Source organism: Gopherus flavomarginatus, chromosome 3, assembly GCF_025201925.1.
Source record: "Gopherus flavomarginatus isolate rGopFla2 chromosome 3, rGopFla2.mat.asm, whole genome shotgun sequence".
Lineage (NCBI taxonomy): Eukaryota > Metazoa > Chordata > Testudines > Testudinidae > Gopherus > Gopherus flavomarginatus.
The window spans coordinates 237,892,390-237,908,157 of record NC_066619.1 but is presented as its reverse complement, the minus strand read 5'-3'; the positions used below and the strand labels follow the sequence as shown (position 1 = coordinate 237,908,157).

General features: G+C 42.0%; 1 protein-coding gene across 5 annotated transcripts in view; it reads left to right on the top strand.

The window, feature by feature from the left end:
• The window catches only part of GUF1 (GTP binding elongation factor GUF1), a 54,727-nt gene that overhangs the window by 20,605 nt on the left and 18,354 nt on the right, over nucleotides 1–15,768 (top strand). For all 5 annotated transcript variants that reach the window (XM_050947640.1, XM_050947642.1, XM_050947641.1 and 2 more), the window contains 5 exons: nucleotides 2,416–2,499; nucleotides 3,160–3,224; nucleotides 4,510–4,713; nucleotides 7,101–7,240; nucleotides 15,627–15,750. In XM_050947640.1, coding sequence (XP_050803597.1) covers nucleotides 2,416–2,499; nucleotides 3,160–3,224; nucleotides 4,510–4,713; nucleotides 7,101–7,240; nucleotides 15,627–15,750 — 617 coding nt within the window. The remainder of the gene's footprint in view (nucleotides 1–2,415; nucleotides 2,500–3,159; nucleotides 3,225–4,509; nucleotides 4,714–7,100; nucleotides 7,241–15,626; nucleotides 15,751–15,768) is intronic.

The following is a 15,768-nucleotide window of genomic DNA, read 5'->3' as shown; positions in this document are numbered from 1 at the left end:
TTCCTCCCCAAGGTGGTCTCTGCCTTCCACATCAATCAAGACATTTTTCTACCGGTCTTCTTCCCGAAGCCGCACGCATCACGCCGGGAACAACAGCTGCATACCCTGGATGTCTGCCGGGCTCTTGCCTTTTACATTCAGAGAACCAAACCGTTTAGACGTTCGCCTCACCTATTTATAGCGGTCACAGAGCGTATGAAAGGCATGCCTATCTCCTCCCAGAGGCTATCATCATGAGTGACATCCTGTATCCGGACGTGCTACGACTTGGCCCGCGTCCCGATTGGCCATCTCACTGCCCACTCTACTCAGGCTCATGCCTCGTCTGCCGCTTTCCTGGCCCATGTTCCCATCCAGGAAATATGTCGCGCTGCTACCTGGTCTTCCATCCATACTTTTGCATTCCACTATGCACTGGTCGAGCAGTCTAGAGACGATGTCGCCTTTGGCTCAGCGATCTTATATTCCGCAACATCTCGCTCCGACCCCCCCACCTAGGTAAGGCTTGGGAATCACGTAACTGGAATGGATATGAGCAAGCACTCGAAGAAGAAAAGACGGTTACTCACCTTTGTAACTGTTGTTCTTCGAGATGTGTTGCTCATATCCATTCCACACCCGCCCTCCTTCCCCACTGTCAGAGTAGCCGGCAAGAAGGAACTGAGGAGCGGAGGGGCCGGCAGGGGTATATATCCGGCACCATAGCGGCGCCACTCCAGGGCCCACCGAGTGTTGCTAGGGTAAAAATCCTCCGAACGTGCACGTGGCGTGCACACACCTAACTGGAATGGATATGAGCAACACATCTCGAAGAACAACAGTTACAAAGGTGAGTAACCGTCTTTTCTTCCTGCTTATTACCCATACTTCTCGCATTTGTATATAGGCATCTAAGATACTGGTTTGATCTTGCCTCCTAGTTTTGCCCTGACCCTCCTTTCTCTCTGCCATTATAGCCCACGCTCCCTCTTGTTTCCAACCCATCTCCCAGGTCTCCATGTTCCCCACTTGCCTGTGGGCTTTGCTCACCTGTCCCCGTTGAACCTAGTTTAAAGCCCTCCTCACTAGATTAGCCAGTCTGTATGCAAATAGGGTCTTTCCCCGCCTCAAAAGGTGAACGCCATCTCTGCCTAGCAGTCCTTCCTCGAATAGCGTCCCGTCGCCGAGGAAGCCAAAGCCCTCTTGGCGACACCATCTTCGCAACCAGGCATTCACCTCCATGATGCATCTGTCTCTGCCCGGGCCCCTTCCTTTGACAGGAAGAATCGAAGAGAATACCACCTGCGCAGCAAACTCCTTCACCCGTACTCCCAGAGCCCTGTAGTCACTCTTGATGTGCTCAGTGTCACACCTCGCAGTATCATTTGTGCCCACGTGGATGAGTAGCATGGGGTAGTAGTCAGAGGGCTGGATAATTCTCGACAATGCCTCTGTAACATCTCGGATACGGGCCCCCGGCAGGCTGCATACCTCCCGAGATGAAATGTCAGGGTGACAGATGGGCGCCTCCGTCCCCCTCAGCAGAGAGTCTCCGACCACCACTACCCTACGTTTCCTATTTTCAGTGGTGGCAGCAGACCTCCCAGCCTTAGGGGTACGAGGCTTCTCCTCCTTTACTGTAGGGGGTGATTCCTTCTCTCCTGTATTAGGTAACCGTTATGCTCTTCTTATTACCACAGCGGGAGGGTTCGGAGCAGGGTGGAGCACTGCCCGCTGCCAGAAGTAACCAGCTGCCAGTGTCCACCCTGAGCCATCTCCTCTTCCACCAGTGGTGTCAGCAGTCCTGTGTACTGGGACAGCTACCTCAGTTGTCTCCACATGGACACTGTCCAGGAATCGCTCGTGGGTTCGCATGCTCCTCAATCTAGCCACCTCCTCCTGTAGCTCTCCGACCTGCTGTCTGAGAGATTCCACCAGTAGGCACCTTTCACATTGGATGCCACCCCCCAGCCTGCATATCAGTAAGTGGAAATTGCAAGTTACAGTATCTGCAAAACCACACCAGGATCTGGGTAGAAGCATCCATGCTCAGGTGCTCTGTCTGGCTACAGGTGCACGTGGAAGAGACAGAAGCAGTGCTGGCACAGGTGTTGCGAGTCTTCCTAACCATTGTAAGCCTCCCTCTGTCAAACTCCCCTGTCTGCAGCTCCCCTGGTCGCTCTGCCTCTGGCTTTTAAAGCCTGCTTGCCTAGGTCAGTCCCTCCCCCTCATGGGAGGACTGTTTTAAGACTCATTTTAGGGAATGCTTTAATAGGATCCTTCTGATAAAGACAGCTGTTTATTTACTTGCTGTATTCATGATCCCATTTTTTTTTTTTTTAATTTTGGTGATCTAGAATTCTGACATGCAAGAATTGTGTGTGTGTGTGAGAGAGACTTGTGTTTCAAATGTGTAACAAGAATATTGTTTTGTAGATTGACTTGAAGAATGCAGACCCTGAAAGGGTTGAGAAACAAATTGAAAAGCTATTTGATATCTCTAAGGATGAATGTATTAGGGTAAGATCTTTTAAAAAAATTTAAAAATCTGGATGTTTAACAACTGATTGATTATTAGACTTTTTAAAATCCTGTTTGGAGCTCAAATGAAAAATCTGCACTCTTCAAAAAAGTAACAGACTAACACGGCTACCCCTCTGATATCTTAAAAAAGTAAATCAATTCCTGAAGTTTGTTTTGTTTTATTTATTTATTTATTTATTGACATGCAGTGTATATTTCTTCTTACTCTGTTAAGAAGAAGGAAAAGGTCCTTTTTGAGATTAACGTCCATCTGGAAAACAGAAGAGTAATGAAGACACTTTCAAATAAAGTATCAGATTTTTTCGGACTAATGGATAGAGGCGTCACCGAAAATTTTGAAATTATTTCCTGTACTGTGTATATGCCAGATTCTGTCATGTTCTGTTTCCCTGATGTCTTTGCCTCTGCATGAGATGTGTCTGTTTCTCTACTATGGAATGTTTGTGACACATCAGGTTTCTTTAATAGTTTAACAAAGGCTTGAGTTAATATGCCCAAAAGCTTGCCTGTTGAGTCTGTAGCTAAGCATCATACTTTTAACATGTGAAAATTAAGATGGCTTTCATTTTCAGTGTAATAGCTAATGTATATCAGCAGACTTATTCCCAATAAAACTTTTTTCTGAACTTGTTCTAGATTTCTGCTAAACTAGGAACGAATGTGGAAAAGGTGCTTCAGGAAGTTATTGAAAAGGTTCCACCGTAAGTCTTACTGTTTTATGAGTTTTATGGAGCCAGTGGTAGAGTTTTTGCTTATTTATGATGGTAACTAGCTAGATTTTTGAGCTGCCCTTTTAAATTCTTTATACCAAATCCATTCTGCATGAAATTTCTCACTTGTGATTTCCTGTTACTGGATTGGGAGGGCAGGATTCCTATTTTTGAGGTGACTAGGACAAGATTTCATTTCATTTTGACAAATGAAATTTGGAGAAAAGAGATTTTTCATTGCTTGGTAAATCCTTTCAACCATGTATGTATTCCTCCCCTCCCATTATATGGGAATTACTAAAGATGAATATAACACAAAAACCATTAACATAGGTGATATTATATGAAGTGGAGAGAGAGAGAAAATCCATACATTCGAACACTACTGGTGTAAGCCTACAAACAGGGGAGCAGAGAGAAAGCAAGGCAATTTTTGTGATTGGTTATTTAAATTGCCTTTTTAGAAATGATGTACTTTCCCCAGATGATATTTTGTAAGTAACTGGAGATCAATCCAGGGAAGCACAAATATCTGAAATACTTAATTTAATCAAATGTTTTAGATTTTCACTCTCTCATCTGAGCATTACATTTAGTTAAAATTGTTCCAGGGCCCCGAGTTACCAATACACATTTTCAACTTTTACAGCCTGAACTGCAGTTTAATCAAGACTTTTATTTGGGAATTTTGACCATTGTCAGCATGACAAGAATGGCTGCTAAATCCCAGTTCAACTTTAAATCAGCATTTTGCTTTTAATTCTATTTGTTTCTTATTAGGTAATACCTACAGTGATAAATGCCAAACAGAACCTAAATGATAATGAAGTCAGTGGGAGATAGAAGAACTGTATCAGTATGATATTCTTGATGATGAGAGAACTTTAGTGGGGAAAAAACACTTTAATGGTTTAAAATTAATTTCTGCCATCATGAAATAAAGCTCAACGACAAGAACAAAATATACGGTTAATTTGGAACATTAATATTATTAGGAGATCAGTCTTCTGGCATAGGTTTATGATCAGAAACGGAAGTGTGGAACGGCTTAAAAATCTTCTCATAATATTCTGTATGCCCTGAATAGCAATTCTATTTCACACAGCTTCAAGATTTTTGTTTTCTGCACTTAGGCTAGCATCTATTTTTGTATGAACATTTTGTTTGAACGTTTTGAAACAGATGAATTTAAATTTGACTTTCAATGAAAAATAGCGTACAGTTTCTCTTCTCATTTAATATATATTAAATGTATTTTTTACATTTTTCTTAATAGACCCAGTGTTAACATTAGTGACCCATTGAAAGCCTTGGTGTTTGACTCCACCTTCGACCAGTACAGGGGTGTCATAGCAAACATTGCGCTCTTTGGTGGAGAGGTTCAGAAAGGACATAAGATTGTGTCTGCTTACACAAGGAAGACCTATGAAGTTAACGAAGTAGGAATTCTGACGCCAAATGAACAGCCAACTCATAAATTGTAAGTAAGAAGTTCTTTGGGGGAAAAACCATAATAAATAAGTATTAGAATAATCAGATATAATATCTTGAATCTCTAGATCATCTGTTCAATTTTAGCCTTGGATGGTTGAGACGGGGTTGGGGTACATTTTTGAAAGCACTCAGCATTGTTTCTCACTGTTCCATTTAAATTTAGGCCAATGCTGAGCATTTTGAAAATTCCACTCTGAAATTCTTTGTCTAGGAGCTTCATGGCTTGAGTTGCTATTCTCAGTCAGTTCTAGTAAGTAAGTGTCCACAACACATCCAATGCAGACCACCAACTTCACTTTTGGGACCCTTCTTTGCAGCGTGAGCAGAGAGAAATCAAGGACTGAATGGGTTTGGTGACAGAACTACCTTTTCATCTATAGAGTTGGTCTCCTTACCAATATGACTTAGGCACAAGTTTAGGTTAGGCGCTTACTGCATAGCTGCTGCTCATTGTATATCGGTTCTTCAACTAAAAAGATAATTTAAAAATGCTTAAGTGACTTAGGAGTGAAAGGTTTCAGAGTAGCAGCCATGTTAGTCTGTATCCTTGAAAAGAACAGGAGTACTTGCGGCACCTTAGAGAGTAACAAATTTATTTCGGCATAAGCTTTCGTGGGCTCCAGCTGTAGCTCACAAAAGCTTATGCCGAAATAAATTTGTTAGTCTCTAAGGTGCCACAAGTACTCCTGTTCTTTTTAGGAGTGAAAAACATTGTTGACTTTCAATGGGATTTGTGATCAGAAGTCACTTTGGCACTTTTGGAAAAACACCCTCAGCCTCCTGAGTTATCAATCCTGCACCTTTAATGATCAATCTGTTCACACATGTGTTGAGTGTGTAATAGATGATAAAAACTTTACTTTCAAGGACACAGTGTGCCTCTCGTTTGACAACACAATGCATTGCCATCAAACCAAGAGGTTTGGCAATGTGATATCACATTAATGTAATAAAACTGGAAGAACAAAATGAAATGAGCCACCCTCTAAAAATCCTGAAGTCTGATTAGTATTTTAAAATCATAAATATAGTTTTAAAAGGTTTTCAGAATGCATAACTACTCCTGTGTGTGAATGACAACCCTTGAGATAAAATAATGAGAAGAGAATAAAGGCCATTTGGCTTGGGAGCCTCCTGCTAGCTTCTTTAACAATCATGGGCATCTGCTTGGTGTTAGAAACTATATACTAGGGGAAGAGAGAGTTAGAGGAATGGGCATTTTAGGTGTAAAAATAGGTAGAGGTTTTATTTATTTAAGATAGGGAAACATGATTTCTTTTTAAAGGGTGTCTAGAGCTAAATGGGCAGCCTGAGTGCTGATGGTATTTTAATTATTGTGAAAGCACTCATAACTTTGGTGCTCACACTTGTTATGGAGCACAAGTAAATTGTACACTGGGTTTTTCAGGGTTTTTTAAATTTTATTTTATTTTCCTGGGGGCATTGATCTGATATCTTGGGCACAAAAGCCATCAGAGCAGTGTTTGAATAGCATACTGAACATGTAGTCTGAGCCTCCAGTTCACCCATGGAGGCTATCTTGGGTAAGAGTGGAAGGTGGGGGCATCATCTTATAGTTGGTGCTGGGACACCTATTGAAGTTCTGTGCATAAGTGCAATGCAGAACAGCATGGAGAGTGGTCTATGGTCAAAGCAAGTGAGGCAGGAAGCTGTTTATCTACCCAAACAGGGAAGGCCTTTAGTGTAAGTGTCCAGGTGCAACTGCTGTTGGAAACTAGTTCATCTCCCCTGTAGTGTGAGGGAAAGCAGGTAGCCGTAGTCAAAGAGTGGAGGTAAGTTCTGACAAAATTTGCAGCTGAATGCTGATTAAAGGCCCTTCTCAGAGGTTTTCAGTGAAGCTGGGGAAGGCTGAACTACCTGCTTTGCTGACTGCACAACTCTACATTTAACCATCTACCTTGGATTCCCATACCACCAGCAGCATACGATGGTGATCCATCTGCTTCCACAACCCAAGTAGTTACTGGGATATGAGGTCAAACAGAGGGGTGACATTGCTCCTTTCCCAAGCAGTCCTTTCCTTGTATCTGGAACTGGCTTTGTAGTGTGTGGATAGTACTTTGTCTTCTGTGTCCTACATGTCAGAAAAGTACCTCCCAGCCCCTGCCTTGAAACAGTGTAGGGCTGGAAATCCAAAAACTCAGCCTCAAATAGACATTTAACCTCGAATAGTAACTAGGTCTTAGATCCATCTGTAAAGAGACTCTTTAGAGATGGAACAATTTGGGTTGAGTACGTGCACTTTGGGGGAGAACCTGTGCTTATATTCCTGACGGGGCGAACTGCAGAGGCAGATACTTGAAATGTTGTTAAACAAGATAAATATTTCCACATAATGCCAATTTTATTTAGATATGCTGGACAGGTGGGCTATCTGATTGCTGGGATGAAAGAGGTTACGGAAGCCCAAATAGGAGACACGCTGTATTTACATAAGCAGCCAGTGGAGCCTTTGCCTGGCTTTAAATCAGCGAAACCAATGGTCTTTGCAGGTGAGGAGTATATTGATTCAAAAACTGGAAGCAGTTTTATGTTACATACAGGAGTAGGAGAGCTACTCAGGCAACTGAAATTTAAGAACATGCATCCACATTAAGAAAGCACACTAGCAGAGTTACTCTAGAGTGGTATGTGATGCCTATATAACCTTGTAAAACTTTCCTGTATTTGACTTAAACAAGACTAAGAAAACTTGCAGATTGCTTTTAAATAAGAGGCTGACACTTATTTTCGCTATGGGAGGATCATCTTTGCTCACATAGGCCTGTCATGGCTGAAAATAGACTTGTACATCTTCAAGAATCGTGTCACTAATTTGGACTTGTTCCTCCTGATAAGCAATTTCTGCAGTCTGAGAACCATTTTCCATGGGAAAAGCCTTATTTTATCATTAGCAACCCTTGTTTCACACCTTTAAAAAAAAAAAAAAATGTGTGACCAAAATTGGTTGTCAAAATGATCCTGCAAAACATTTAAGTGTATGCTTAACTTCAAGCATGTGAGTAGTGACGTTGACTTTCTGTCACTGCCTGCTCTAGTAGGTTCACAGAAGGCAATATTTCTGTCTACAGAAGATGGGGAAATAATTGTAAGGAAAAGCAGCAGAAGAAAAGAGCCACATTAATTATCTTCTGAACCTGTGTTGAGAGAATGGAAAAAGTTCACGTACTTCCTCAGATGCATGATCATGTTGGAGGCTATAAAAGAAGATAATTATCTTGGGATAATTTGCAGTGTGCTTCTGCAGTCCAGATCTTGTTTGCCAAGATATGAAGCTAAAATATATCTTTATGAAATGACTGTGGATCTAATGTAAAAATAATAAAAAACAAAAAAAAACCCCAGAATTTCAGGGATAGGTAGTTCACATACAAGTCTTCCTTTCTTTAAAAGCTTCAGATCAGTCTTACCTTTGTAACAATTGTTTTCCTTTGAAGTTGGAAAAAATCTGAGTGTCTTCTATTCTCACAGGCCCTTAGGCTTTTGCTTGGTTGCTGCCGCGGCAGCGCTTTGAAGTGTGTGTGTGATCAAAGCGCCAGCGCTGGGAGAGAGCTGTCCCAGTGCTGCACGTAAACCACATCCCTTACGGGTGTAGCTTGCAGCGCTGGGAGCCGCGCTCCCAGCACTGCGGCACTGATTACACTGAGGCTTTACAGCGCTGTATCTTGCAGCGCTCAGGGGGGTGTTTTTTCACACCCCTGAGCGCGAAAGTTGCAGCGCTGTAAAGCGCCAGTGTAGCCATGGCCTAAACTTTTGAGGGTTTAACTTTGAAACCTTAATGTCCTTCTAACATTTTTTTAATGGAATAATGCATAGAGTCATAGAGTTTAATGCCAAAAGGGATCACTCGATCATCTAGTCCAGGGGTTCTCAAACTTCATTGCACCGCAACCCCCTTCGGACAACAAAAATTACTTCACACACCTAGGAGGGGGGACTGAAGCCTGAGCCCGCCCAAGCCCCACTACTCCGGTTGGGGGACCAAAGCCTGAACCTCATCGCTTTGGGCACGGGGGCCAAAGCCTGAACCTCAAGGGCTTCAGCCCCAGGCAGGGGACCTGCAGCCTGAGCCACACCACACAGTGCTGAAGCCCTCGAGCTTTGGCTTCAGCTCTGGGCCCCAGCAAGTCTAGGCCAGTCCTGGTGACCCCATTTGGGGTCCTGACCCACAGTTTGAGAATTGCTGATCTAGTTTGATCTCCGGCATATCATAGGCCACCACCACCACCCAGGACCCACACATTAAATCCAACAGTGGAAATGAGACCAAAATAAATGAGACCCACAGGAAACTAGACTATTAAGTGCCAGAGGCAAGAGAATAGGACAAACCGAGTTGTACCAGTGCGTGAGGCCCCTACAGTGGCAGGGAAACAATTAAATGAGATATACCCAAATAATCCTGGTACGTGATCCACACCCACATGCTTCTGTGGAAGGCAAAAATCCCAAGGGTGCTGCCAGTCTGACCTGGGGATGGGGATTCCTTCTTGACCCCACTTCTGGTGATCAGTTAGACTGAGTATATGAGCAGGAACCAGCCAACCAAGCACCTGAGAGAGACAGAGAGAGATAATTCTTGGTGCCACCTCAGAGCCCTGGCCCACCCTGCCAAGTATCCTGTCTCCAGCTGTGATCATCCTTGATGCTTCAGGGGAAGAAGATTAAAAATCGTCCCAGAATTTATGGACATGAGGGGTGTGGGGGGGGGGGGGAGAGAGGTGTTGCTTCCTGACCTGCAAGTGGCTGGCTGAATCCTGAAGCATGAGCTTTCGGAACATAAACTGGAAGTGAGCACCAGGGCTGCTGTTCTCTATCCCCCACCATCACAGGCAAACCTGTCATACAACTGCACTCATAAATGTGTCCTGCTTTCTCAGAACTAAAGTGTTTGCCCCCATAGCTACTACTGGGAGGCTGTTCCAAAATCTCACCCTTCTGATGGTTAGAAACCTTCTAATTTCCAGTCTGAATTTGTTCATGGCCATTTTATATCATTTGTTCTTGTGCCAACGTTATCCTGTAGCTTAAATAGCTCTTCTTTGTCCATGGTACTTACCCTCTTAATGTATTTATAGAGAACAATCATATACACTCTCAGCCTTCTTTCTGCGAGACTGAACAAGCCACGCTCTTTTAGTCCCATCTCATAAAATAGGCCTTCCATTTCTCTGTTCATCCTAGTAGCTCTTGTCTACACTGTTTCAGTTTGAATTAATCTTTCTTGAGCATGGGTGACAAGAATTATACACAGTATTCCAGATAAGGTCTGACCAATGCCTTTTACAATGGCATTAATACTTCTCTATCTCTGCTGGAAATGTCTCATCTAATATGCCCTAGGATTGCATTTACCTTTTTCACAGATGCATCATGTTGCTTGCTCATCCTCTGATCAACCTACACCAGGTCTCTCCTCTGTCATTTCCAACTGATGAGCCACCAGGTTGTAGCATAAATTCTGATTATTAGACCCCAAATGCATGACCTTGCACTTTGTACTATTGAATTTCATCCCATTTCTGTCACTCCAGTCTTCAAGGTCATTCAGATAATCTTGTGTAATAATCTGATCCTCCTCTGTATGATGATGTCTCCAAACTTTATATCAACAGCAGATTTTATTAGTGCACACCTACTTTTTGTGCCAAGGTTATTAAAATTTTTTTTGAATAAGATTGGTCCCTAGACTGATCCTTGAGGAACTCCACTAGTATCGTCTCTCCAGTCCAATAATTCACCTTTCAGCACAACCCAGTGCTATTTCCGCTTTGGCCAATTTCTTATTCACCTTACAATGCTTGTATCAATCCCTAGCTTGCCTAATTTAACTAATAATTTTATGTGTAGTCAAATGCTTTACTGAAGTCTAATTATTTTCAATCTTTTAGATAATCAAAATGCAGTAAAAGTTATTTTCTCAAAAGATGAAATTAGGTTAGTCCAGCAATGATCTACCATTGGTAAACCCTTTACCATTAGCCTGTATAAGTTTAATTCTTCTTTCCTTCATGATTTGTTCTGAAACCTTGCATACCATTGAGGTCAGTCTAGCAGGTTTGTAATTGCTGGATCACATTTTTTCCCCCTTTCTTAAAAATAAGTATAGTATTAGCTGTTCTCAAGTCATGTGGTTCCACCCCTGAGTAGATAGATTTATTTCCTTAAATCCTTGCTACTGGACTCTCAATCTCACGTGCCAGTTCTTTCAGTAGTCTGGGAGGAAAATTACCTGTTTTTCCCTACTCCCCTTTCACCCAACTTGAACGCATCAAGCTCTTAAGTTTTCCTTCCATCTCAATTGTGGTAATTTCCATTTCTGGACATTCATTTTCATCAGTCATGGTGCCTTCATGCACATGTTCTATATGATCATAATAATTGAAAACTGAGGCAAAGTATTCATTTAGGGTTTGGACCATACCTAGATTACCTTCAGTCCCCTTCCTATCTATACTGCATAGCTGCCAACATCATCCTTCCTTTCTCTTTTTTTTATTTATATAACTAAAAACCCTCTTATTTTAATTTTTTTGGTAAGAGCTAATTCAGCTTGACTTTTAGAAATTCTCACTTTATTCCTGCATTTTCTAACCTCCATTATGTATCTTTCTGTGCTGGTAATCCCTTTTCCTATCCTTATAGGCCTCCCCTTATTCTTAGTAACCTTTTTGAGGTGGTTATTCATCTAGCTGGACCTGGAGCCTTTCTCCTACAAGTTTTTTCCCCTTCCTTGGGATGCAGATTTCTCAGATAGTTTTTGTATAGTTCATTTGAAGAAATTCCAAGCCTCCAAAAGTCATTGAGCTCTTCAGTCCAGTTGGCTTCTTTGGAAAATTAAGGTTATTAGTTAAAATCTGTCCTTTTACAATAAAAAAAATTGTTGACAACCTGATTTTGATTATCCTTCTATTTAATATATCAATTTGTGATCACTTGATCCAAAGCTATTTCCTACAACCAGCTCTTCTACTTACTAAAACTAAGTCTAAATTTGCATCACCTCTTGTTGGTCCAGTGACAATTTGATGAAGAAAACTGTAATCTTTCACATCCAGGAATAACTGGTCCCTAAGAGCATTACTAGTATTTATTCTCCAATCTGTATCGGGGAAGTTAGTCTCCCATTATGATATAATTTCCAAAACTGTCGCTGATACTAAAGAGAGAGCTATCCATATCCGAGTCTGACCCTTGGTGGAGAGGAGGCTATAAAGGACCCATAACACTATACCAACACACCTCTTTTACAATCCTTCCTCAAACTGATTGTGACCAGATAGATTTTGTTTTTTCCATACTATCACTTGTATTTCTTTACGGTTTATAGCTTCATTGGTGTACAGTTCCCATCATGTTTACCTTTCTTTCATTCATTCTTTAGTTGGTTTGTTCTTTCTTTCTTTCTCTTTCTAACAGCACATTCTCTTCTATACCTATATTCCAGTCATGAGTGCTATTCCACCATGTGTCTGTAATCCCTATAATTTCTGGTTTGATCTCCTGCAACAGTAGTACCAATTCCTCCATTTTATTCCCCAAACTCCTTGCATTCTTGAACAAGCATTTCAGTTGTTTCCTTTGGACCTCACCTAATTTTCTAGCTTATGGCGTTCCATTATCCCTTACCGTGTCTTCATTTAGCTGATTTTCCTGCTTCTGTGTATTGATGCCAGACGTGGAGATTTTACGAGTCTCTCCCAGCCTTCTTCCCACATCTAATTTAAACCCAGGTATTCAAGTGGAGTCCATTAGTTGAGAAGTCTTGTTTCCCTAAATGCATCCCAATGGTAGATCATCCCAAAACATTCCTTGTTGCACCAATACTTGAGCTATTTGTTGATCTTAATTGTCTTGTCATGCCTTCTCCCTCCTTCTCTAGGGACCAGAAGTATCCCACTGAAAATCACCCGAGGTTAAACTTCTTTTAGCATCTTACTCAGCTGAGCATAGTCATACTTGATCTATTTCGATGAGAATCTAGCAGTGTCCTTCATCTTGACTTGCAGTACAGCTAGTGGATTTTTACCCACGTCTATCAGGATCCTCTTTGGCTCACAACCACATATTGTATCCTGGCTTCTGGGACATAGCACACTCTTCTGTTCTCTGGATCTGTTCTAGTTATAGGCCTGTCAATTCTTCTGAGTATAGGGACCCTGATCACATAGACCTGTCTGTTCCTGATATTAGTATGAATACTTGTATGTTATCCTCCATTTTCCTTAGGCTCAGGTCCATCATCTCTTCCTCTTTTCTGCAGGAACTGGTTTCCTTTCTTTTCTTTCTTGCCACCACGTCTTCTGCCTGTTTTTAATTGTCATTCTCCAGTGCAGCAAAACTGTTACTCGACTCAATTTCACCACCTCTAGGTGGTCTCTTCCTCTGCTTTGTCTTTATAGTTACATCTTTCCATGTGTCAAAGTTAGAATCGGGACTCACAATTTGTCAGACCACTCTGTTTTATTAGCGCAGCGCTCCGGCAATATCACCCAGATAATGTGAGTGGCCATGCAAGACCCAAACAGTCTTATTTATACAGATAAAAGAGCGGGAATTAGACAAAGGGACAAAGAAAGCAAAACAGTAAAATTCACTTGGGGCACAGCGTGCATATCCTATTTCCTTACTAACTCTTATCGATCTAAGGCTAATACTTCACCAATTGCCCTTAAAAGGTGCAATTGGTATATTTTAATGTCTGTATTCCTGACACCTGGATTGCAGCATTCCAACAATTTTGCTTAAAGGTACAGACAGCATTTCTTTAATCCTTTCTATTTTCACAATATAATTCATTCTACTTTCACACATGGATCTGGCAGTCTTCCCTTTAGCTCCTTTTGTTTGGCAGTTGTCCTCAGATCTTTAGTTGCTGTACCACTTTCTCTGTCCTCTTCTGCATTATACCTTTAAATCTCCTTCTAAATTCCATCATCATCTCCAGCTTCATCTCTAATCCTTGGATCCTCTCTGCCATGAGTTCTGTCAAGTGACGTTGCACGCATAAGTAGCTTCCACCAGATACTCCCTCAAGGATGATGTACGTCCCCCAGCTTCTGCATCTAACCATCTTCTTTCCTCTCCTCTCCTCAGTAGCCATCATTATTTTCTGTTCCTAGATACTGTTCACTGCTCCCAGGGCCGGCTCTGCAGTTTTCGCTGCCCCAAGCAGCGCACCGAATTGCCGCCGTGGATGGCGGGGGCAGTCCATGTGCCCTTAGGGCGGCAGGCATGTTTCCGCGGCAGCAGCAATTTGGCGGCAGAGTCTATGTTTAGCGGAAACCACCGCGGAAACGCGCCTGCCGCCCTAAGGGCACACGGACAGCCCCCGCCGTCCACAGCAGCAATTCGGTGCGCTGCTTGGGGGCAAAACAAGGGGGACTGCCGCTACTTGCAGATTGCTGCCCCAAGCACCAGCTTGGAATGCTGGTGCCTGGAGCTGGCCCTGACTGCTCCAGTGTTTGTTAGTAACTGGCTTTTAAATCTGGCCAGACTAAGCTCCCCCATTAAGGAATATTAGCAAGCACATTTAACATAAACATTCTTTAGAAGACTTGATTGTGCTTTATGAAATCTGATTATGAATACTTCCTATAAAGCTCTTATTGGAAAATACAGTAAACACTTATGGCCCAGATTGCATGTGCAGGTAAATGGAGAAATAGTACAGTGGTACTTCTGCCATGTTCAGCCTGGCAGTGTGCACCAGAGAGGGTGGGCCGTGTTATTTTCACTCCTCTGCACTGTCCTTCAGATCTGTACCAGCACCAATACCATTGAGGAGGATAGCAATGCTAAGATATCCGCTACATTGAGAGAACTCCAGGAGGTAACCTGTGTCTAGGAGGGGAGTTTCTTGGTGCAGAGCAATCTACACTGTTGCCAAGACATGGCTGTGTCATAGAAGCACAACAGATCCTGTAACTAGCACTAATTATGTGAACTGTTTGTCACTCTGACAGTTTCACTATTTAAATGTTTTCACTTTTAATGATTTGATGTGGCACATTACTTTCTTGCTTTTTGTGCTGCACATGTATTTGGAAGGAGCGTTTCATCGAAAGGCGTTAATTCTGTTTGTGTGATATAAATTATATGTGTAGGGCAGGTTACAGCAGGAGTTATTTAAAACTACAGATGTTGTTTTATTGCTTGGGAGGCATTTGAGTATTAATCCCTTACAACTGATAGATGCCCTCCAGTAATGCTGCAAATGTGCTAATAGGCCAGAAATGTGTGGGTGTACCTTTCAGAGCCATTCAGTTTCCCATAGAGTAATCTTATTTGTCGGGTTTGAATTGTAACTATTTTTCATGATATTTCTATCTCAAGGGTTCTCAAACTGCGTTCGGGACCCCTCAGGAAGTTGCGAGATTATTACATGAGGGGTTGCGAGCTGTCAGCCTCCATCCCAAACACCGCTTTGCCTCCAGCATTTATAATGGTGTTAAATATATTAAAATGTGTTTTTAATTTATAAGGGGGCTCGCACTCAGAGACTTGCTATGTGAAAAGGGTCACCAGTACAAAAGTTTGAGAACCACTGCTCTATCTGAAGTAATTCTAAAACTTTAAAGTTGCAGTTGAAATGTATTCACCTCATCATGGTGAATTTCTAAGAATATGACCATCTCTGGACATTCAATTCTTTTTAACTCTTTCATATGGGATGCATATTTCTGTAGGATAGGTGAATTAGAATGGAATAAAGGTATTACCTATTAATTACATTACTTATATTTAGGTATTTAAATGAAAGATAAACTCTGTCAAGATGTGGCTAAATGGCTCAAAAGGGTTAACTTGTGCGGCTAGATCAGGTTCTTTATCATGACAAGTTTGACTGAATGTGAACAGCATAATGTGTTTCTACAGGAATGTACCCAGTAGACCAGTCAGAATATAACAACCTGAAAAGTGCTATAGAAAAACTGACACTAAATGATTCCAGTGTAACTATTCATCGGGATAGCAGCCTTGCCTTAGGAGCTGGATGGAGGTGAGACTACAATTACTA